Source organism: Typopeltis vanoorti, chromosome 1, assembly GCF_054136105.1.
Source record: "Typopeltis vanoorti isolate ZY-2024b chromosome 1, IOZ_Tvanoo_1.0, whole genome shotgun sequence".
NCBI classification, from domain to species: Eukaryota; Metazoa; Arthropoda; class Arachnida; order Uropygi; family Thelyphonidae; genus Typopeltis; species Typopeltis vanoorti.
In genome coordinates this window covers 12,054,546-12,077,343 of record NC_143549.1, presented here as the reverse complement: position 1 = coordinate 12,077,343, position 22,798 = coordinate 12,054,546, and the positions used below count along the sequence as shown (strand labels likewise).

The 22,798-nt window shown below is 36.9% G+C and overlaps 1 protein-coding gene across 4 annotated transcripts in view; it reads right to left on the bottom strand.

Moving 5' to 3' along the window:
* LOC150109786 (uncharacterized) overlaps window positions 1-22,798 on the bottom strand; it is a 1,408,745-nt gene that overhangs the window by 81,441 nt on the left and 1,304,506 nt on the right. For all 4 annotated transcript variants that reach the window (XM_090396626.1, XM_090396635.1, XM_090396653.1 and 1 more), the window contains one exon: window positions 8,277-8,369. In XM_090396626.1, the coding sequence (XP_090252752.1) occupies window positions 8,277-8,369 (93 nt within the window). The remainder of the gene's footprint in view (window positions 1-8,276; window positions 8,370-22,798) is intronic.

Sequence of the window (22,798 nt, the reverse complement as noted above, 5' to 3'; positions counted from 1 at the left end):
ATTGTTCCATTCACTCGCTTACTGCTATGAGAGAAAATCTAGCTCTCATCCACTTCTTAACTGCACACAAACTTAAATTTCACAGATGCCTCCATCTGTGAAATTTAAAGGTAGTCTGAAATGTTCTCCTTGACCATAGATGGCAACACTATCGGCAAGATTTTTTTTTTCTAAGTTGGTACATCTGTCATAAGCATTCACATGAAATTGCAAATTATTCTATCAAGTAATTTGTTTTATACAGATGTACGAAACAAAAGTGTTGTCTATATCCCTTGAAATTAATAAAATTGAGTATCATGTAGTTATAAAATTTTCGGTAAAAGAAGATTTAACGGCAAAAAAAATTCATTAGAAGTTCATAAAAGTTTACGGGCACTTTTCTCCTTAGTTTTCAACAATTAAGAAATGGGCTGTCAAGTTTAAACATGGCCGTACTTGAAGATGATCCCCGTGAAGGACGTCCAAAAAGCGTAACAACACCAGACATCAGTGATCAAGTGCACGATATGGTACTGGATGACTGGTGAGTCAAAGTGCATGAAATTGCTGACTATACGCATTTCAAAAGAATGTGTAGGGTATATCTTGCACGAATAATTGCAAATGAAAAAGCTTTGCGCAAGATGGGTGCCGAACATGCTACAACAGATCAAAAACGCACTCGCATGAAAATCTCTGAACACTGCTTGGAGCATTTTAATAAGAATAAAACTGATTTTGTGTGTCGATTTATTACAATGGATGAGACTTGGATTCACCATTACACACCAGAATTCAAAGAGCAGTCAAAACAGTGGACAGAAGCCGGTTGTTCAGCACCAAAGAAGACAAAGTCGGTTCCATCAGCAGGAAAGGTCTTGGCATCGGTAGTTTGGGATGCTAAAGGCATTTTGTTTATTAATTATCTTGAAAAGGGTAAAATAATAACCAGGGAATATTATTCCAATCTTTTAACCAGATTGGGCAAAAAAATTCGTGAGAAAAGACCTGGTTTGCAGAAGAAAAAAAAATCATCTTTCATCAGGACAATGCACCTGCCCACAGAGGTGTTTTGGCAATTGGAAAATTAAGGGATCTGCATTATGAATTGTTGGAACATCCACCCTATTTTCCAAATTTGGCTCCCTCTGACTTCTATCTCTTCCCAAAACTAAAACTCTTCCTCGTTGGTCAGCGTTTTTATTCGAATCAAGAGGTGATTGAAGCTGTAGAGGGGTATTTTGTAGATCTTACTGAGAACCACTACAAGATGGGATTATGGTGCTGGAGCATAGCTGGAATAAATGTATTAGTCTTAAGGGATATTATGTTGAAAAATAAAAATGCTTTTGAAACTATAAATTCATTTTTTCATTGTTAGGCCGAGAACCTTTCAGGCCACCCTTGTAATGAAAACTTTCATGAGCTAATATCCTATTGAGAAGTTTATAGGCATCTGTCATAATCGTCCCCATTTCTCCTAGTTAGGTTAGACTAGTTAGGTGTGCCATACTGGTCATCACATTAAATCTGGTAATTTCTCCCCATATACTATATTCTGATAACCGTCTGATAGCCACCCATTTATCGAATTAAAGACAGCTTCGATTCCAATCTTATATACTCATATTTATTCAACACCATTTCATGTAGTAACCTCTCAAATGCCGTAAAAGTGTCCAACAGTAGCACAGTGTATCAATTCCCTTTATCCAACTTACCTATAATATTATAAAATATCAGAAACTCATCAGACATGATCTCGTTTAGTAAACCTATGTTGTTTCTTACAAAACAGCTCGTCTGTCAACCCATTTCTATATGCAAGTGCTTACAACTTTTTTAAAATCTTCACCCTCACCACTTCAGATACAACAATAGGTCAGTAATTGGACACAGATTTCACATCATACATGAATAACAGGATTCCATACATTCTTTCCGTTCCCATGAAGAGCCGAGAATCAAATTGTAGAAATATGTGAAATATTCTAAACCAGTCCTCATTGCTGAATTCTTATCCAGGATACAAAATGACTCATCTCTTCATCTGGTGTAATGGAAGCAATGTGTGCAATATCACTTCAGAGATAACTATCTTAGGCAGCATGTAAAGGAGGGCATGAAAGAATCAAGTTTCAGATCTGATCATTTCATCAGAGGATATACTTGTGAGTGGGATTTCACACTTTCCTCCAGTTGATGAGAGTGATCATGAAGTGATTACCTGAGTTATGGCTAACAATATGAGGACTTTTGTGATGAAAGGATATTATAATTGCATGACACCTCTAAGGAGTCCAAAGACTCATCAAAGAAGGACATCTGCTATACAACTTTCCAGCTCCACCAACTACACTGAACCGCATCATCTACACTGATGGCATCTACTGCCCATCATTACCAGCACCACTAGTATTTTCACAGACAATCACAAGCATCCATGCCCGTGGTGGATTAGAACTCGCAGCTTTTTGGATGGAGAGCAGATATGCTAACCAAGTCTGGTTGGCAGAGTGGTCAGCGTATGTGGAATTAAAATGAGTGGAATAAGCTGCCAGAGTCTATTGTGGGTGCTATGACGGTGAGTGAGTTCAAGGCAAGGTATGATAGATACTGTGAGAATGTCGTATAGTTGTGTGGACATGATGTTTAGGGCCTCCCTCAATGAGTCTAAGGACTCCCTGAAGTCGCCCGTAGTAGTAGTAGTAGTAGTAGTAATAATAATAATAATAATAATAATAATAATAATAAAAGGCTGGTGATCATGACAAGCTTAGAAGACAGCTTGGAGCTATGGCATGGCATGAGGAGTTGAGTGGTAAGGAAATAAATTCTGCTTAGGAACTGACAAAGAAATACATTACAGCATCAATGTGTGAATATATTCTGAAGGCCAAAAGGCTGAATAAGGTAGATGTGAAATGGATGAATGAAGGGCTTAAGCTTGAAATTTGGAAGAAGAAGAAAGTACTTTGGAGGCAGTTCATGATGAATAATAGTAATAATCAGTTACATGAAGAGTATAAAGTGTGCAAATTGGTCCGGAGTATTGGCGGCAGAAGAAAAGATAAGTTATTAGCTATTTGGTATAGATGAATATAGTGTTTATATATATATATATATATATATATATATATATAATACAGTATTTATTTAGCCTTTATATATAATTACTTTAGTAGCTCCTTGACAGTGAGGAATGATGGAAGATTCAGCTGGAGTTGCAAATGGCGTCGCCAAGTCCTCCGCCATTTTAGAACTCCATTATAAGTAATATAATAAGGGACTTTGTGGCATGCAGTACTTGTGACATGTATGCATCTTGGGAGTTGGATATGTGGCTGGTGAGAGAGGAGGGAGTACGTGTGCACGAAATGAAGGCAATGGGAGGAAATAAATGAAATAGATATATCAATATATATCTATATCTGACCTAGTTGCTCCATGAACAGGAAATGAATATCAGAAGACGAGTAGTGTGATAGGAGAGAATGAAGAAAAAAATATGAATGAGAAAATAATAGTCGATAGTGTGGAAGGCATGAGTGACTGTGAAAGTTTCGGAGATGGTTTTGTTTGGGAGAGTGAATTTTGATTTAGAATGACTGACTTGCAGAGAGAGATAGATGGGCTGAAAGAGGAGATGGAATGTCTCGTGAATGAGACGAGAAGTATGAAAGATGAGAATGGAAGAGATAAATGCAAGACGAATCAGAGTAGGAGAGTGGGAGAGTTTTGGGAAGGATAGGAGAGGAGAAAATGGAAACAGCAGGAGAGAGGGAATGAGAGAAAAGTATGGGAATGCTAGAAGAGGAGCAGTAGAGGAGATGGAATGAGAGAGGTATGGGAATGCTAGAAGAGGAGCAGTAGAGGAGATGGAATGAGGGAGAGGTATGGGAATGCTAGAAGAGGAGCAATAGAGAAGATGGAATGAAAGAGATGTATGGGAATGATAGAAGAGGAAAGAATGGGAATAGTAGAAGAGAGGGAATGAGAGAGAGAGAGTTATGGGAATAACACAAGAGCAGAGAATAGGATAAGTGAAAGAGAGGGAATGAGAGAAAGTTAATGGAGGAGGAGAAAGAGGGAATGGTGACTCAATGATCCATGGTGTGCAAGATAGGATGCATTAGGAGTGTTTGCCTGGAGGAACAATAGAGAATGTGGCTATGGCAATTAAGAGGGGTGAAAGGATGGATGAGATGATTGTGATGGTGGGCACAAATGACTGGAGAGGCAGTGTAAACTGGGTGGCGAGAGATCTGAGATTCTTGCTTGAAGTTGTGCAAAAGAAAACACAGAGGGAAGATTGTGTGTGTGTGTTTCCCAGGTATGATAATGATGATCTGAGCAGAAGAGCAGCAATACTGAATCACATAATAGCCAGAATGTGTGAGAAGAGAGGGTTGGAATACGTGGATGCTTGGAGGGCATTTGAAGACAGAAGGGAACTGTATGCTAGAGACTGCTTGAATTTGAATGAGGAATGATGAAGACATCTGGAAAGATTGTTGTTTTCTGAATGAGTCAGTGTGTCAATACATGGAAACCAGAATTCCCAGGGTGGATGGTAGCAGGTATGGCCTCAGAAGAAAATGGGTGCTTGGGGGAAGGTGGGACGATTTCAGGAAACATTGAGCTGAGGGGGAACAATGATAGGTAAAGAAGCAGTGACATTTTTATGCTCTATACTAATGCCAGGAGTATCCGAAATAAAGGAAATGAATTGGTAGCGCTGATAGCATCAACCTGGCCAAAGATTATTGAGATCTCTGAGATGTGGTTGATGAAGGATGATATAATAACCAGAATTGAAGTGGCAGGGTACAGCATTTTTCGGCAGGATAAGAAAGGAAAACGTGGTGGTGGAGTACTGCTCATGATAAGTGATGACTTATGTCCTCTTATAGTAGAGGCCTTGAAAGGCAGTGACACAAATGGTTTTGAAAGCATATGGTGTGTGGTAGAAGTGGTCAAGACAGGATATTTATTGGGGTGTTGCTATAAACTAGGGAGCACCGAGGGTGGGGACCAGGAGATGTTTAGGCAGTTGAGCTTGGCAAGTGCAAGAAGAATGATTGTTATGGGAGATTTTAACTACAACAGTATAAGCTGGGAAGAGGAAAATGCAAGTAGTAAGAAGGGGACAGAATTTCTGGAATACATGAGGGACAAATGTCTTTGGCAGCATGTAAAGGAGGGAACAAGAGATTAAAGAGTTTTGGATTTGGTCATAGCATCAGAAGAGCTGATAATAAGTGAGATGACATCTCTCCCACCAGTCGGAGAGAGTGACCATGTGGTTTTGACTTGGAAGATGAACAGACATGCAGGTGTATCAAAGAAAAGGGAACGTATGTGGAATTATAAGGCAGGTGATTATAATAGTCTTAGGTATCGACTAAGTGCAGTTCCATGGAGGGCAGAATTGGAAAGACAGGATATCATTAGTGCTTGGGAAATTGTGAAAGAATATTTGTTAGCAGCAATAGTAAGCTGTATTCCATGGGTGAAGAAGCGGACACAATTTGGTGTAAAGTGGATGACAAACAATATCAAACAGGAACTGCAGTTGAAAAAGAGATTATGGAAGATATACAAGGAGAGCGGTGGAGGACAGATACATGGAGAATATAAGACCCAGGCCAGGAGAGTGACCAGAATGGTGTGGAAGGCAAAACTGGAATATGAGAAGAGATTGCCACTAAGATCCAAAGAAAATCCTAGGGAATTTTTTACCTATGTGGCCAGTTGGAGGAGAAACGATTGTAGAAGAATGACATTGCGGGATAAAAATGGGAATAGAGTGACTGATGCAGAGGACATAGTGGAGTTGTTCAATGATCACTTTATTGGAGTATTTCATCCTGGAGGAGGTTTTGATACTAGAGGGATAAGGCAGGATCAGGTTGTAGAGGAGAGTGTGTTCCAAATACTGAATATTCTGGATACCAATAAATCTGTTGGACTGGATGGTATTTCACCACGGGTTCTGAGAGAATGTGCTAAAGAACTGAGAGCTACGTTGACCTGGCTTTTCAATAAAAGTCTAGCTGAAGGAAAGGTACCCAGGAAATGGAAGAAAGGTAAGATAGTGCCACTGCATAAGGGAGGTAGCAGACTGGAAGTGTCTAATTATAGGCCTGTTTGTGTCATCAGTAGTTGTTAAGGTCTTGGAGAAATTAGTGAGGGACTACATACAGCATTGGGTAGATGAGGGTAATGCTATCTGTGAGAATCAACATGGATTTGTTAAGGGGTGCTCTTGCTTAAGTAATATGATTGTCTTTTATAATAAGGTGACAAGAGCAGTTGATGAGGGAAAGGCATATACTGTCATTTTTTTTGATTTTGCAAAGGCGTTTGACAGGGTGCCACATGATAAGCTGATATTTAAGTTGCAGCACATGGGTTTAAATGTCGGATTAGTCAAATGGATTCAGGATTGGCTGACTGATAGGTATCAGAGAGTTGTGTATGATGGGGCAATATCAAGGAAGCAGAAGGTTACAAGTGGGGTTTCACAAGGCTCAATACTGGAACCTGTATTGTTCAATTTTTATATCAATGGATTGCAAGGGGACATTCAGTGTTTTGCAGATGATGTGAAATTGGAAAGAGTTATCAGTAATAGTGCAGATGTGTCAGCCCTGAAAGAGGATTTGAATAAACTAGACAGATGGGCAAATAAATGGGATTATCGGTTCAATGCAGCAAATTATAAAGTCTTGAGGTTTGGCATCCATCGATAGGAGGATGCGTACTCGATTGGAGGAGCTGTACTGGAGGAGGTAGGGGAGACAAGAGATTTGGGGGTGATGATTGATAGAAAACTGAAATTCAGGGAGCATATTGCAAAGGTGGTGAGGATAACCCAGAGGATTGCTGCAATACTGAGAAGGATGCTGACCTGCAGAGATAAAAGAGTTATCATTCTGTTGTAAAGGCCCTGATCAGATGCCACTTAAACTATTGTTCTCATGTTTGGTCTTCATGATTTGAAGGGAATAAATTGACAGTGGAAAGGGTACAGAGGTGGATAACAAAGATGGTTTCAGGAATGTAGAATATGAGTTATGAGGATCGACTGAGGGAATGTGGACTGCAGAGTTTGGCGGAGAGAAGAAGGAGAGTTGATATTATCAAGACTTTTAAATTGTTGAGAAATAGTTACAAAGTAGACATTGGAGAGTTCTTTCACTTGGTGGAATGGCAGGAAGGAGCGATGACAAGGGGCCATCCCTGGAAGTTAAGAAAGGAGGCTATGCACAAGAGCATGAGGAGTGGTTTCTTTGCATGGAGGGTGGTTGAACCTTGGAATGCATTGCCTGGGAGAGTTGTTGGAGTGGGGACGGTTAATGGGTTCAAGGAGTGGTATGATAGACTTTGTATTTCCTAAAAACGACCTCCCATGATGAGTCTTTTGACTCCATGGAGGCCTGGATAATAATAATAATAATAATAATAATAAAGAACAAGCCAGGAGAGTGACTCAGTTAGTAAGGAAAACAAATGTGCAGTATGAGCTGAAATTGGCAAATCAGGCAAAGAAAAACCTTAGAGAGTTTTTTAGATGTGTGACAAGGAGCATAAAGAATGATCAAGGTAAGAAGATGTTAATGGATGAAAATGGTAGAATGGTAACTGCCGCAGAAGACATTGCTCATGTGTGGCAAGTAGTAGAAAGAATGATCATGGTAAGAAGAAAATGGATGAAAATGGCAGAATGATAACCTGTAGAAGACACTGTTGAGGAATTCAGTGATCAATTTATAAGGGTGTTTGATTCTAATCTCAATGGAATTGTGTGGAACTTAGTGTGGAGGACAAAAAGAGAGGATGGCTTAATTGTGAGTAAGCAGAAGTTATTTGAGGAAATAAACAACCTTGATATCAATGCCATCTATTTAAATTTATTACTATTATTGCTTACATATATTTTCTCTCCTAACTGAACTCAAATCATCTGATATCATTATAGTACCCTCCATTCCTTTTCTATCTCTTCTGCCTTTCTAAAATGATGTATCCTTTACACTCAATTCCAGTAACTATGATACATTTCACTAATGCAAACAATCGGGCCACAACATATTTACCAAGGCAACACAAATGCAATCCTTTTATTCCTAATGCTCCTGGAATCTGTCAATAGAAATATTTTTTTTTTTTTTTTTGTATACTTACATCTGCAGTGTTCTGATGTAATTATATACAGTATTATATCATGTTATCTAATGTACAACATAAAACTGCTTATGAAATTAATGAAACTATGAAAACGAACTTACATCATAAATATTTCCTTCATCATCTTTACAATAAAATCTTACAATTTCAGGGCAGCACTTTCCTGGTATTTCCATTTTGTGGAGAACATAATCCTAGAAAAGAAAAATGCCATTTGTATACATAAACATTTGAGAAAAGATATAAAAACATCAACTCAATGATCAGTATAGGGCAGGGGTGTTCAACCCGTCGGTCACGGAGTGATTTTTGGTAGTTCTCTTCTTTATTCCTCCTTACTTACAAATTTAATTAAAACTGAAAACATAATATTTTATTTATCATTATTTTGTATTATTTTTAATTCACTTCATGTGTATTGCTATTGTTTATTTATTTTTCGTTAAAATTGTCAAATCAGTAATTTTCTTATAAGTCTGGATAAATGAATTAATTTGGATCAGTGGAAGTCAAACAGCGAGCTGAGTGCATACGATTATAAGCAAAGTGTAAAAACTCACTTGTAGCTTAAATATTCCAAAGCACATTACATCGATTTTTTACTTAGGTAAAAAATCCAAAGCACATTACATCGATTTTTTACTTAGGTTAAGTCCCATGTGAATATTGTAAAAAAATAAACTTTGTTTGTCTCGGTATGGTTTGTATTAGATGTTTTTGTAAATAACTCTTTTGAAGCTAACTGTATATACTGCTTTCATAAGAATATGTTAAAGTGTTAAAAACAAAGGCAATGTTTTTATTGCCGAAGTTGTACATGGCGGCATTAGAAAGATTGTTATTGAAACTTGTATGTATGAGAAAGGCTTGCAGGCTCTAAGTATAAACATCTCCGAAGTCAGTCAGAAAGAGTTCAAACAACTTTCTGATGGCCGGCAACTTACAATCAAAAGAAAGTGTAGGAGAACAAAAGGTGTGCTGAACTTGAAACTTAAGATGAGAGACTTATACCGATTCTTTGGGGTTGCCAAACTCCGTGCGAGGTCTCAGAGGAGGCCTAATAAAAAGGGACTGAAGCAAGCAGAAGGGATCCCGGTTCCAGAATTGCTGTCAGAGAGGAGGCTACCTGGTCCAGAGTCACCATCAGAGAGACTGCCCGGATCCACGTTGCTTGAGAGAGGAGTTTCCAGCTTCCAGAAAGGAGCTTCTCGGTTCAAGACATTGCTAGAGAGAGACTACTTCTAGGCTGCAGACAAGGTTTCAAATTGCCGAAAGGAAGAGTTCCAATTGCTGGAGTAAAGTTTCCAGGCCTGGCTGGTTAATGGCTAAAACGCAACACATATTCACCAGTGTGTTTCATTTTCATTACAATTTGATGAATCAAATGACTTCACTAATATTGCTCAGTTAATGGTATTTATTCTCATGTATTTCACGATTATTCAAGTAAAGAAGAACTTTTGAAAATTATACCATTATTGGGAAGGACTAGGGGAAAAGACATTTGTTCGGCATTTGATGAATTTGTGAAACAACACAAACTTCTGCTTTTTAAACTTGTGTCTATTACTACTGATGGTGCTCCTGCAATGATAGGTAATAAATCACACTTCATTTCATTATGTAAAAACGATGACAAATATCCAGATTTTTTAACGTACCACTGTATTATTCACCAAGTACTGTGTAGTAAAAAATTAAACACAAAAGATGTTTTGGATATTACATTTAAAATTGTAAATTCTGTTCCAGGAAAAGCCCTGCAACGGGTTATTTACATTACAGGGATGATGATAGGGAACTTCTGTTACAATAATGTTCGCTGGCTCAGCAGAAGTCAATTTTTAGAAAAGATTTCTTGTATTAATTAATGATATAAAATTTTTCTTGATGAAAAAGGAGATAATTATCCACAACTGAGTGATAAAAGATGGTTATTACACTTACATTTTTAGAAGATTTCTGTTGAATAGGAATTTAGACATCTCCCATATTTATTAAAATTTTTTGAACAAAATCAAGAAATGCTTCGCTATGATTTAAAAATTTTAATAAAACTGAAACGATTGTATCTTTTATCAATAATCCATTTCAAGAAAACTTGAACATCACAAAAATTTCAAATAAAATTAGTGGGCTGTTTGATATAAACCAAGCTGAAGTAGAACTTGAGATAATAAACATTCCAAATAGTTTACATTTAAAATCAATAAACAATGAAGTCATTTGGAAGTATGCACATGAAAAATTCCCAATATTAACTGATATTGCGTGAAAAATTCTGTCGTGTTTCGGATCGACATACTTGTCAGAATCCACTTTTTCAAATATGACCGTCATAAAAAAATCAATTAAGAAACCAAATTACAAATGATCATTTGAATGATTGTCTGCGATTGGCCAATATTTTCATAGTCAAGTTGATATGAAGAAGGTCCAAACAATGCCAAATTTCACATTACTTTTTTTTTTTTTTTTTTAATCAACCAGCATTTCCTGTAACTTGTGAGTTTGTAATCAATCTGTTGTTTTTTATAATTTTGGTTTTCCAAAATAGAGAAATAAATGGGTGGAAGAAGGATGGAAGATGGAAGAAGGGTGTTGCGGATGGAAGAAGGGTGTGTGCGAAGTGTGACCTGAACGAGGAACTGATGAATGCGAATATGAAATTGATGACAGAAAGTGCTAGTACTGATTGTGTTGCGAGTGCACGTTTGCAAGAAAAGGATGGTGAGAAAGAGTGGCGAAAAAATGTTAAAAAATCCGGAAAAAAGAAAAAGAGCGATTTGACAACCATAACGAATGTTAAAAGGGACGAAAGTGAGGCGGAAAGAAACGAAATTGAGAGAACGAATGAAAGTAGAAATGGCGTGATGCAGAAATAGCAAGTAAAAAAAATCGAAAGAATAAATGATAGCGAAAAAAGAATGAATGCTGGCGAAAGTTGGATGCATGTCGGAACGAAAGTACTGAACCAAAGAAAGATGAATGACAGTAAAAGTGAGAAGAATGATAGTGAAAGTTGGACACATGTTAGTCTGAAAGCACTGAAACAAAGAAAGATAAATGAGAGTGAAAGTGAGAAGAATGATAGTGAAAGTTGGACGTATGTTGGACCGAAAGTACGGAAACAAAGAAGGTGAATGAGAGGGAAAGTGAGAAGAGGGGGGTCAAGAGTTAGAAAGATTTAGTGATAGAGAGAATGTGTCGCGAGGTTCGGAAGGTGAATTGGATTGGACGAAACAAGAAATGAATGCGGAATGAAATTAAGAGAAGTCAGATCAAAGCTATTAAAATAAATCATGATGGCATGAAAGATTTAATGAAAGATGAGCAAGTGGCGTTGTATGGCGACTCCATTATTAAAGGTGTGCTAGAGGATAAAATGCACAAGGTATGTTTTCCAGGTGGTAAAATGAGTAGAGTGATCAATGCATTGAATATGAGGTGGGAGCAAAAGAGTTAATAGTATCAATTGGTACAAATGATTTGAGAGAGAACAAAGAGCATGTCAAAATGAATGTCAGGAGACTGCTTGGAAAGATAAAAGAGAATAGTGTGACAGGAAGGGTAGTCAGTGTGTTGTTTAGGTATGATTGTGGTGAAATGAAGCGAAGGGCAAGGATTATGAATGATATTCTGGCTGAAATGTGTGAGGAGATGGGAGTACAGTTTATTAATGTGTGGAATGAGTTTGAGGGACGAAGTGAGCTGTATTGGAGCAATGGACTGCATTTGAGTGGTTATGGCGTGAGTCGCTTAGAGAGACTGCTGCTGGAAAGTAGAGAAGTGAATAGAGAGAATGAATCAGATCGAGAGGGGAGTGATGTGGAAGAGCAGGAGAGTAAGACAGGAGAGATTGAAGAAGTGGAAATGAATGGGGAAGTGAGAGGTATGAGTATAGAAAATGAGAGAATGGGTGTGCAAGAGGAGCAGGGAAACGGGAGGGTCAGGGTGGACAGGGGTACACCCTGACCCTCCCGTGTGAGAAAGGTGGATGCTCCAAGAGGAGGTGAGAGCATGTGTAGGCAGGAAAGTAATGGGATGACCAGGGATCAAGAGGAAACAGATGGAATCACAAAGGGTTCTAAAATGAAGAAGCAGGAAGGGAAGATTTGGATGGAGATATTCAGTTGTTTGTAGATGATGCAAAATTGGGACGAACCATAAAGAGTAGTGAAAATGTTGTGGCCTTGCAAGAAGACTTGAATAAATTGAGTGATTGGGCAAGCAAATGTGGATATGAGTTCAATGTTGCAAAATGTAAGGTTTTAAAATTTGGAAAACAAAGATGGGATGCAGAATTTATGCTTGGTGAGAATGTATTGTTGGAAGTAGAGGAAATAAGAGATCTGGGGGTGATAGTGGATAAGGATCTAAAATTTAGGCGACACATTGCCAAAATTGTGAAGACAACACAAAGACTTCTGGGAATGATGCGGAGGACACTGACGTGTAGAAGTAGGGAGATTCTTGCTCCATTGTATAAGGCTTTGATTAGGCCACACATGGACTATTGTGCCCAGATTTGGTCACCTGGTTTTCAGAAGGACAAAGAGATGTTGGAAAGGGTCCAAAGGCGATTGACTAAGATAGTTTCTGGCCTCTGGAATGTCGAGTATGAAGAAAGATTGAAAAGATGTAATTTGCAGAGTCTAGTGGAGAGAAGGAAGAGGGGAGATATGATAGAGACCTACAAGTTGGTAAGAGGTTGTTATAGGATCAATGGTGGAGAAGTTCTACAGAGAATAGTGGGAGATCAGGGGAGAACCAGAGGTCATCCCTGGAAACTGTATAAGGAGGGTGTGAGTAGGGGAGTGAGAGGCAGGTTTTTTTCCGTGTAGAGTTGTGAGTGATTGGAATGCCTTGCCTGAGAGTGTGGTGTCTGCAAAGAGTTTGAATGTGTTTAAGACACGATATGATGAGGTGTGTGTGAGATAAAAGGACCTCCTGGATGAGTCTTTGACTCCATGTGGTCTTGTTTAATAATAATAATAATAAATATTTTATAACAATATATATATATATATATTTTTTTGTATTAAAATATTTGTTGCATTAAAATAATTAGAAGTGATAAATAAATTTTTAAATACACAAATGAAGTTTTTAGTTGTGTATTTTTTTTTTAGTTGTTTATTTTTAGTTTATTTGTGCGTAATCAGATATCAGGTTGTTGAACGTGATCCATATAAGAGAGTAGATCGCTGAATAACATTTTATAGAAAAGTAGCTCACGTAGTAAAAAAGGTTGAACACCATTCGTATAGGGTATTATATACAGCAAAAATCACATCTTTATTTCTATCTCATTACACCAAGACTGTTAACAACTTTTATACAGAACAGAAATATTATTTATGAAGGCTGGCTTGGATTTATTAAGGGGTGCTCTTGTTTAGTAATCTGGTTGTCTTTTATAATAGAGTTTAGATATGGTCACCAAGATTTGAAGAGAATAGAACCCCTGGAGAAGATACAGAGGAGGATAACAAACATTATATCAGGCGTAAAGAATGTTATTCATGTGTATAAACTAAGGACATTAAAATTATCAAGTTTGGGAGATAGAAGAAAAAAGGATGACATGATTGAGAATATAGACACTTATGCTATGGAAATTTATTGGATTGACACCGAGAGATTTTTCACAGTGAAAATCACATCTTTATGTGATTTTTGTAAAATATTTTTATGTAAAATGAAGGATGGGAAAAAGGAGTGGCTATCTCTGGAAGTTGGGATTTCTCTGGAAGTGGCTATCTCTCGAAGGAAGTAGCAAGGATGAGGATATGAAGTAATTTTTTTGCATGAAGTAAGAATATCAAATATCAAATGCATTGCATGAGAGAGTAGTGAGTGTGCAAACAGTGGATGAATTTAAGGACTGTTATGATAGAATTTGCATCATGTAAGGTGGACATAAGACTTCTGCAATGAGACTTGTCTGCATGCAGTCCAGAATTATGATGATGATAAGAAAACTTTATCTTCTTTGATAAACCCATATCACGAAAATACACCAGATTTCTATTTTTAAAATAAAAGTCATTTTGAGTGTATCTTGGGATAAATGTAGTACATCCTTAACTGTTGCATCAGCCTTCAAATTTTTTTTTTTTTTTAATTAAGACTTATTTCACAGGGAGTAACAGTATATGATTTAGGAATACCAAGTCTATTTGATAATGGAATATAGTCCCAGTTTTTGGAGAGGATGATTATTTTCAAACCTCCTTAAAAATTTATGCAATATTCCTATTGAATACATTTCTACAGTGACATACAGAAATATAATAATTTGGCTTTTCATTTTGTTCCAAAAGGAATACACAGAACTAAATAAGACTTCTGATATAACATCTAATCTCAGTTTCTCTTAGGCAGGGTTGCCTCATTACTAGGTATCTACCTTGATACTGAACATAAAGAAGAATGAGCTGGAATTTGTGACTTTGCTGATCAAACTGAATTATGTACTGGCTTAAAACACACATACACACACACACACACACATGATAATTTAATGTCATGTTTGTTGACATTAAAGTTGTCATGAAGGCAGTGGCGTAGCAAGAGTTGTTGCTGCCCGGGGCAGTTTCTGAGTTTGCTGCCCCTCTCAATACACCAAAAATACTACAAAAAAGTCAAAATGATGTATAGGGAAATAAATTAAAACACTATGTTTATTTTGGAAGTAAAACTTTAATTTCAACATTCTAAAATGTTATTTTTCCTGCTTTTCTGTTAGCAAAATCGTCAATGGCATTTGCGAAGTCTATTTCATAGTAATGCAGGCAATTCTTAATCAGATTTTATTTAGAAAAACTCCTCTGACAACTAGCAACACTTACAGCAATTGTGAGGAAAATTCGCAGTAGTATTACAATATTTGGGAATGAGTTCTCGAGACTGTATTTTAGAATTAACTGCAAAAGTTAAAAAAAGGTTCAAAGTGCTGCCCGGGGTGGACTCCCCCCCCCCCCCCCCCAGCTATGCCACTGCATGAAGGTTGTTCCAATAACTGGAACAACCACAAACTCAACAGAATTAAAGACAGATAGACACTATTAACATAAAAACAACAATGTAAAAAAAAAAGGTAGCACCAGCCAGGAATTACACCATAGTTGAGTAATCATAGTAAACAAAAATAAACTTCTTGAATGACAGGCGAATTCAAGGAGAGTGATGTACTTAAACTTCAAAATGAGAAATTGGACAATGAGACTTATTTGTGCCTGGGGTCTCAGGTTCCAGCTGGGAAAAAAGAAAATGCAGGTTCTCAATGGATTCTTGAAGAGTTGAGTATGAATTCTAGATATATAGAAATGTTTTGACAAAATTTAAAGAACAGACTAAAGATTATAATAATGGTAATAAAATGAATCTTGCAACAGGGTGGGTCCCAAAGGAATAGAAGGTGGGAAAAATTGTTCCACTTCATAAAGGAGAGGGGGGGGGTGAAAGACAGAATCTACAAATTATAAGCCAATCTGTGTGTTCGGAGTTGTTAAGGTATTAGGGAAGTTGGTAAGGACTAGGATACAGAAATGGGTTAATAACAACAGTATTCTTTATGAATGTCAGCATGAGTGTGTTAGGAGGAAGTCATGTTTCAGCAATCTGCTTATGCATTGCAACAAGATGACAAATTTAAACAATAAAGGAGATACATGCATGTATAAATTTTCTGTTTGATCTTAAAAATAACATAAAGCAAATTTACAATTACACATACATGTATGCATTCATATACATGTGTGTGCACGAGTGTACACAAAATCATAAGTTAGTTTATAACTTGAATCCCATTTAAAATATGACAATTTATCAAATATTGCAACTGTTTTCACAATTAACTGCATTAATAGTCATGCTTTTGATTGCAAAAGCATGACAGAAGTTTATAAACAATGAATGCAACCCAGAGGATCATGAAGTGATTGTAGTGAGTCATATGAGAACTTCTTTGAAGAAAGGATATATGCAGAACTACAAGGCAGGTGATTATGAAAAGCTTACGACATAAATGGAAGCTATAATGTAGAAGGCAGAGTTGAGTGGAAAGGAAACATACTGCTTGGACATTCATCAAAAGCTATTTAACAGCATCAATGTCTGAGTGTATTCCAAAGTTCACAAGGCTAATAAGGTAAGAATAAAATGGATGAATGAAGAGATTAAGCATGAAATCTGGAAGATGAAGGCACTATGGAGGACAACACATGAATGTTTGTAATAATCAGTTGCAAGAAGAGTACAAAGAGCAAGCCGCAAGAATGACTTATTTTGCAAAGTAAGCAAAGTGCAGTATCAGAAGAAATTAGCCAATCAAGTAAAGAAAAATCCAAGTGAGCACTTTCAACATGTGGCAAATAGAATTAAAAATTAATATGGGAGAATGATGCTAACTGATAACACTGACAGACTGGTAACCAATGCAAAGGATATGATTGAAGTATATTTCATCCTCATGAAAGTAACATCATGCGAAGCTGGAGTGCTGTAGAGCAGTGTTTCTGAACCTGTGGTCTGCGAACCACAGGTGTTCCATGACGATGGGACAGGTGGTCTGCAGGCAGACATAAATTAATAAAATAATTTTTTTTTTAATTATCCAAATGAAACAAATTAAAATTGAATAAGTAAAAATTATTGAAGTCAAATGGAGACTTAAAAAAAAAACAATAACAAATAGCATCAGAATGTTCAAAGGCAGAGGCAATAAAACTATATTGTTGTTCACTTCACACCCCTCTTTTATTATTCATCATTGCATAACAGCATGCGCTTTATAACATTCCTGTGCCTGGAGGTCACCTTTCTCTTTAAATTTCCTCCACAGTTGTTTCTTTTTTTGCAGCTCAAGCTTAATGGTGTTATTCATCCATTTAAGCCTTACTTGTTTTACTATTCGGACCCTAGGTATACAATCAGCCATAACCTCCTGCAAATGCTCCTTGACCACTTCCCATGCTCTATTGACATCCAGCCCTTGCAGTTTTACATGCCATGGCACTGAACCAAGCAATCGCCTAAGCTTGTCATACTTGCCAGCACGGTAATTCCACATATACCCTGTCTTAATCAAAAATTCTACACCTTTAGCCACCTCCCAGGTCAAGATCTTATGATCACTCTCACCAATAGGTGGCAAAATGGTCATATTCATTACGGTCAAATTCTCAGATGCTATTACCAAGCACTCTCAAACCCCTAGTATTTTCTATTACATTCTTCTCAGATAGTTATCCCTTAGTAAGTGAATAAAATCTGGTTCCTTCCTCACATGTGTCCTCTCCTCCTTCCAGTCAATGTTACCATAGTTGAAATCCCCCATAATAATTATACGCATTTAATATGCTTTGTAAGATATGCGCATGATAACATTCATGATGATATTCTGTTTTGTAGAACTTTGCCATCCCGAACAACTGAAGAAGAAATATTTCACACTCTCAATAATTACATAATGCACAAAGAGATCCAATGGGGAAAATGTATGCGCTTCTGTTTGGATAGAGCTCGCCCTTACAGGCAGGCATATGAATTGGGTACATTGTTTCATACATAGGGAAGCGTTAGCCTCCAAAGGAATGCCACCAGAATTTAAAACTGTGCTATATAATGCCGTAAAGCTAGTTAATTTTATTAAAGCTCGACCGTTAAATAACAGGTTATTTTCAGTACTCTGCGATGAAATGGCAGTGAATATATACAACTTTTGCTTCATTCTGAAATTCGCTGGCTTTCCTGGGGCAAAGTACTAACAAGGTTATTTCAATTAAGGCACGAAGTTTTATTATTTGTAAATGAACGTAATTCTGATTTTGCATCACTCACTCCTTGTTGAAGAAGCATGGTTATCAACACTATCCTATCTTTCAGACATTTTTTTCAAAATTAAATGTACTAAATCTCTCCCTTCAGGGAAATTCTTTAACTGTTCTTGTTGCCTACGACAAAATAAAGGCATTTGAGAAAAAACTGGTTTTATGGATTAATTATGTAAAAAACAGACAATTTGCACCTTTTCCAACATTGGAATCCTTTTTAGTGGAAAATGATATTTTTGTTGATTCCGAGTTTCTGGAAAGGGTTTGTGACCACCTCAAAAATCAGAAACGGAATTTTGAAACATATTTTCTGAATAACTTTTATAAGAAATTTCTGTGGGTTCACGATCAATTTAAGGCTTGCAGGCACAAGAACTAACAAAAGGTTGTTCTTGAGCTTTCAAGTGACAGTGGGCTTAAAATGCAATTCCGTGATCTTGGTTTGGATTTCGCTTTCAGTGAGAAGTGAATTTCTCAAATTATCTGAAGAAGCATTGAAAATCTTCATGCAGTTTTCTACTACCTATCTCTATGAGAAAGGATTTTCACCGCTCCTTCAAATAAAAACAAAATACAGAAATCGTCTTAGTGTGTGTGTGTGTGCCGATCTTCGATTGAAGTTGGCCAATATTGAGTCAGATATCCAGCAACTCTGCAAGGGCTGAGTAACTCAACCATCTTATTAAAAGTAAGCAGAAACATAATTATATCATATTATTTATTTGTTTAATAAAAAATTAAAACTTTGTTCAATGATGATACACTTTTAATCGTTTACTTCCAATTTAATTATGTTTCCATATGTATTCAAAAAATGCCTTTAGATTTATTATGTTATAAATGGCACAGTGTTTCCGAAATGTTGGTAATTCCTACATAGGTTTTAAAAAAATTACAAAGAGACAAACTGACGTATAGGGAAATAAATTAAAACACTATGTTTATTTTGAAGTAAAACTTTAATTCCAGCATTCTAAAATGTTATTTTTCTTACTTTTCTGTTCGCAAAATCATCGATAACATTGTCGAAGTCTATTTCATCACTCAGTTGCTGTTTCATAGACAATATGGCAAGATTTCTTAAATGCTAAACCCCCCCAGCTATGCTTCTGTAACTCAGTGGTCCATAGAATTGTTTTAGGCATTTTACTGGTCCTTGGGCTTAGAAAGGTTGAGAAATTCTGTTGTAGAGGGTATGATTAAATAATGGTGGAGAAGGGATTGGTTGTGAATGAACAGAAAGCATATGAGGAATTATGTAAACAATATATTACCATGTATCCAGGAATGCTTTAGACAGCGTTTCCCAAATGGTGGGTCACACCTGGCACCAGGTCATGAAAGCTAAATGCCGGGTCACCTAAAAACTCTCGAAAACATAAGTGTTTTGTTTTTGGGTTTTCTTTTTTCTTTTTTGAAGCTCTAAAATACAAGTAAATAGCGTTTAATTGGGACTAATGAATAAATAATTTAATTAATTGAGACGAAAAATGCACTCCGTCCGCATCTGCATCGCCATTTCACAGTCTCTTTGTTCGCGGTAAAGTAGCTCAACTAATGGTGAGGCTGCGCTGCGACAATCGTACCACCAGCCGAATTGTTTGGTGGTCTGACGTTTGTTTTACTCGCCCACCACGTACTCACTCTGCTTGTCTAGTTTGAGTTAAGCATCGAGAAATAGTGCATTTTTTTGTATTTACTGGTTTTTTCATGATGTCAATTGGTTAATCAAGGTTGCCTACCTTTGTGACATTTTTAATTTTTTGAAAAATTTAAATTTGACATTACAAGGTAGCAATGTAACTTGTATTTAAAGTGCAAGAGAAGGTGGAAGCTGCAACAAAAAAACTCAATTTGTGGTCCTGTCGTGTGGAAGTAGGGAATTATAAATCTATAAGTGCTGTTGTGTGATATGGCACTCAAAGACATCTTCAACACAATACCACTGATGGATTTTTGGCTGCTTTGCCGTCAAGAGTATCCAGTTTTAGCAGAAAAAGTGATTAAATTTCTAATGCCTTTTGTCACAACCTATAAGTGTGAAACAGGCTTTTCAACACTGGTTTTTCTAAAAAAAAATATAGAAAAAATTTTCTAAAAAAAAATAACCTATTGGAAGTTGAATCAGATTTACCAAATCTGATTCAACCCAACCCACACGTGAAGTTTCTAGTTAATGAACAACAGCATCACACTTCTTATTAATAAATTACTTGGCTTTAGTTCAATTTCTTTATATTTTTGTAAGAGTAAATGCTTCTTTATTATAATAATAAATGAAAACTCTATGAACATTCAAATCTGTTTTATTTTACCTATTGGCCATAAAAATTTTAGTGGGTCACAAAGATAAAGTATTAAAATAACCGGGCCACGGGAAAAAATGTTTGGGAAACCCTGCTTTAGAGAATGGCACATCTGTTTAGCAAGAGTCTTCTAACAAGGCAAGTCCCAAAGAAATGGAAGATGGGGAAAAATTGTTCTACTTCACAAGGTGAGGAGAGGAGAGGGGAAATAGGACTGAGTCTACAAATTATAGGCCAATCTGTGGGTCTAGAGTTGTTGTTAAGGTGTTAGAGAAAGTGGTGAGTGGTAGGATTCAGAAATAAGTCTTGGAATTTGCTAAAGCATTTGACAGATTACCATAAGTTAAGTGTACGAGCTGCAGAGGATGGGAATAGACGGTATAATGTATAATATGGATATAGGCTCTCTGAATGATACTAGCAGTGTTGAAACAGTGTCTCAAAAAAGGAGGGTAACCAGTAGCGTTGCCCAAGCATACGTTCTTGGGTCTCTGGGGATCTTCAGTTGTTTCCTGATGATACAAAGTTGGGTAGAATTATAAGAAGCACTGCTGATGTTAATTCCTTCAGGAAGATTTGAATAGACCTTTTACTTGGACAAAGTAATGGGGATGTAGTTTTCATATCAATAAGTGCAAGGAGTTGCATTTTGGAGTGCAGAAATATAAAGCTGTGTTATATCAATGGTGCTGTACTGCAGGAAGTGGACGAGATTAGAGATTTGGAAGTGATGGTTGACAGTAGACTGAAGTTTAGAGGGCATACTGCTAGTGTTATAAAGGCTGCACATTGTAGTGATGCTATGATAAGAAGTATTCTAACATTTAGGGATAAGGAAGTGATTTTGCCACCTGTCCACTTGAATTATTGTGCTGAGATCTGGCCACCTGATTTTCAGTGTGATGTGGAGACATTGGAGTGGATCCAGAGGCAAGTGACTAAGACAATATCAGGACTTTGAACTGCTGGCTGTGGAGAGAGAGGTTGAAGGAATGTTGATTGCAGAGTTTTGGTGAATAGGAAGAAAAGAGGTGATATGATAGAGACATTAAGTTAGTGAGAGGATTTTATTGGATTAATACAGATGAGATTATAAAAAGAGTGGAAGGCAAGAGGGAAAAAATCAGAGGTCAACCCTGGAAATTATGTAATATGAAATCCTGGAAGTTATGTAATAGTGTGGTGAAGAGGGTGTGAGGAGTAGATTTTTTATATGGAGAATTGTCAGTGAATGGAATGCATTACCAGAATGTGTTGTTAATGCAAGGAGTGTTAAGGATTTTAAGATTATATGATAAATATGTTGTCAGTTGAGTGAACCTCCTACAATGAGTCTGCCAACTCCATGGAGGGTGTAATACTACTACTACTAATAATAACAATAGTTGTAACAGTATTCTTTATTATGGTCAGTATGGGCTTTTTAGTGTGTGTGTGTGTGGGGGGGGTATGCTTAACAATCTGCCTATGTATTATAACAAGGTGACAAATTCGTCAGATAAAAAAGATGCATATACACTGGTATACTTGGATCTTTCAAAGACCTATGATAAACTGCCACATGACATGCTAGTAGCTAAACTGAAACAAATGGGATTAGATAACAGACTAGTAAGTTGGATAGCTGATGGGCTATCAGAGCAAGAGAGAGAGAGAGAGAGAGAGATATCAGGAGGTTGTGTATGAAAGAGTGATATCCCTAAGAGGAAGGTCACATGTGGAGTGCAACATGAATGTTTTAGGACTGCTTAACTTTTTCATTAATGACAGTGAGACTGGCTTAACTGGATATGTGCAGAAGTTTGGGAAGAACTATATGAATTAGAGATGTTGTGGCCTTGCAAAAAGATTTCAAGAGACGATGTGAGTAGGGAAACAAGTGGAGCTATCAATTTAATGATGCAAATTGCAATTGTCTTGAAAGCTGGGATGCAAAGTAAACAATTAAGGGAGAATTTTGGAGGAGAGAGAGAGAGAGAGAGAGAGAGAGAGAGACACAGAGATGAGAGTTTAGGGATTCCTAATATTTAAGAACATCATAATGGTTTGAAGAGACAATTGACATGCACAAGCAAAGAGGGTATGGTTCTCTTATATAAGGCATCGATTAGACCATATATGGATTATGCATGGTTGGGTCACCTGGATTTCAAGCAGATGAGGATTTATTGGAGAGGTCTAGAGTTGGGTAGACAACAATGGTATAATCTTTGATGGACAGCATGGATTTGCTAAAGGGAGGTCATGTTTTAGTAATCTACTTACTTATTACAATTCATTTCAGGTTTCTGATAGCTTTTTCTGTCTCAAGCATTGTTAAGTATATTATTATTATCATTATTATTATGATGATATCTGACCTCCGTGGAGTCAAAGGATCACAGGAGGTCCATAATCTTTCATGTAAAACATGATCATCAAATTACCCTAGTATCCACGCAGTGCATTCCATTCACCAATCACTCTCCATGCAAAGAG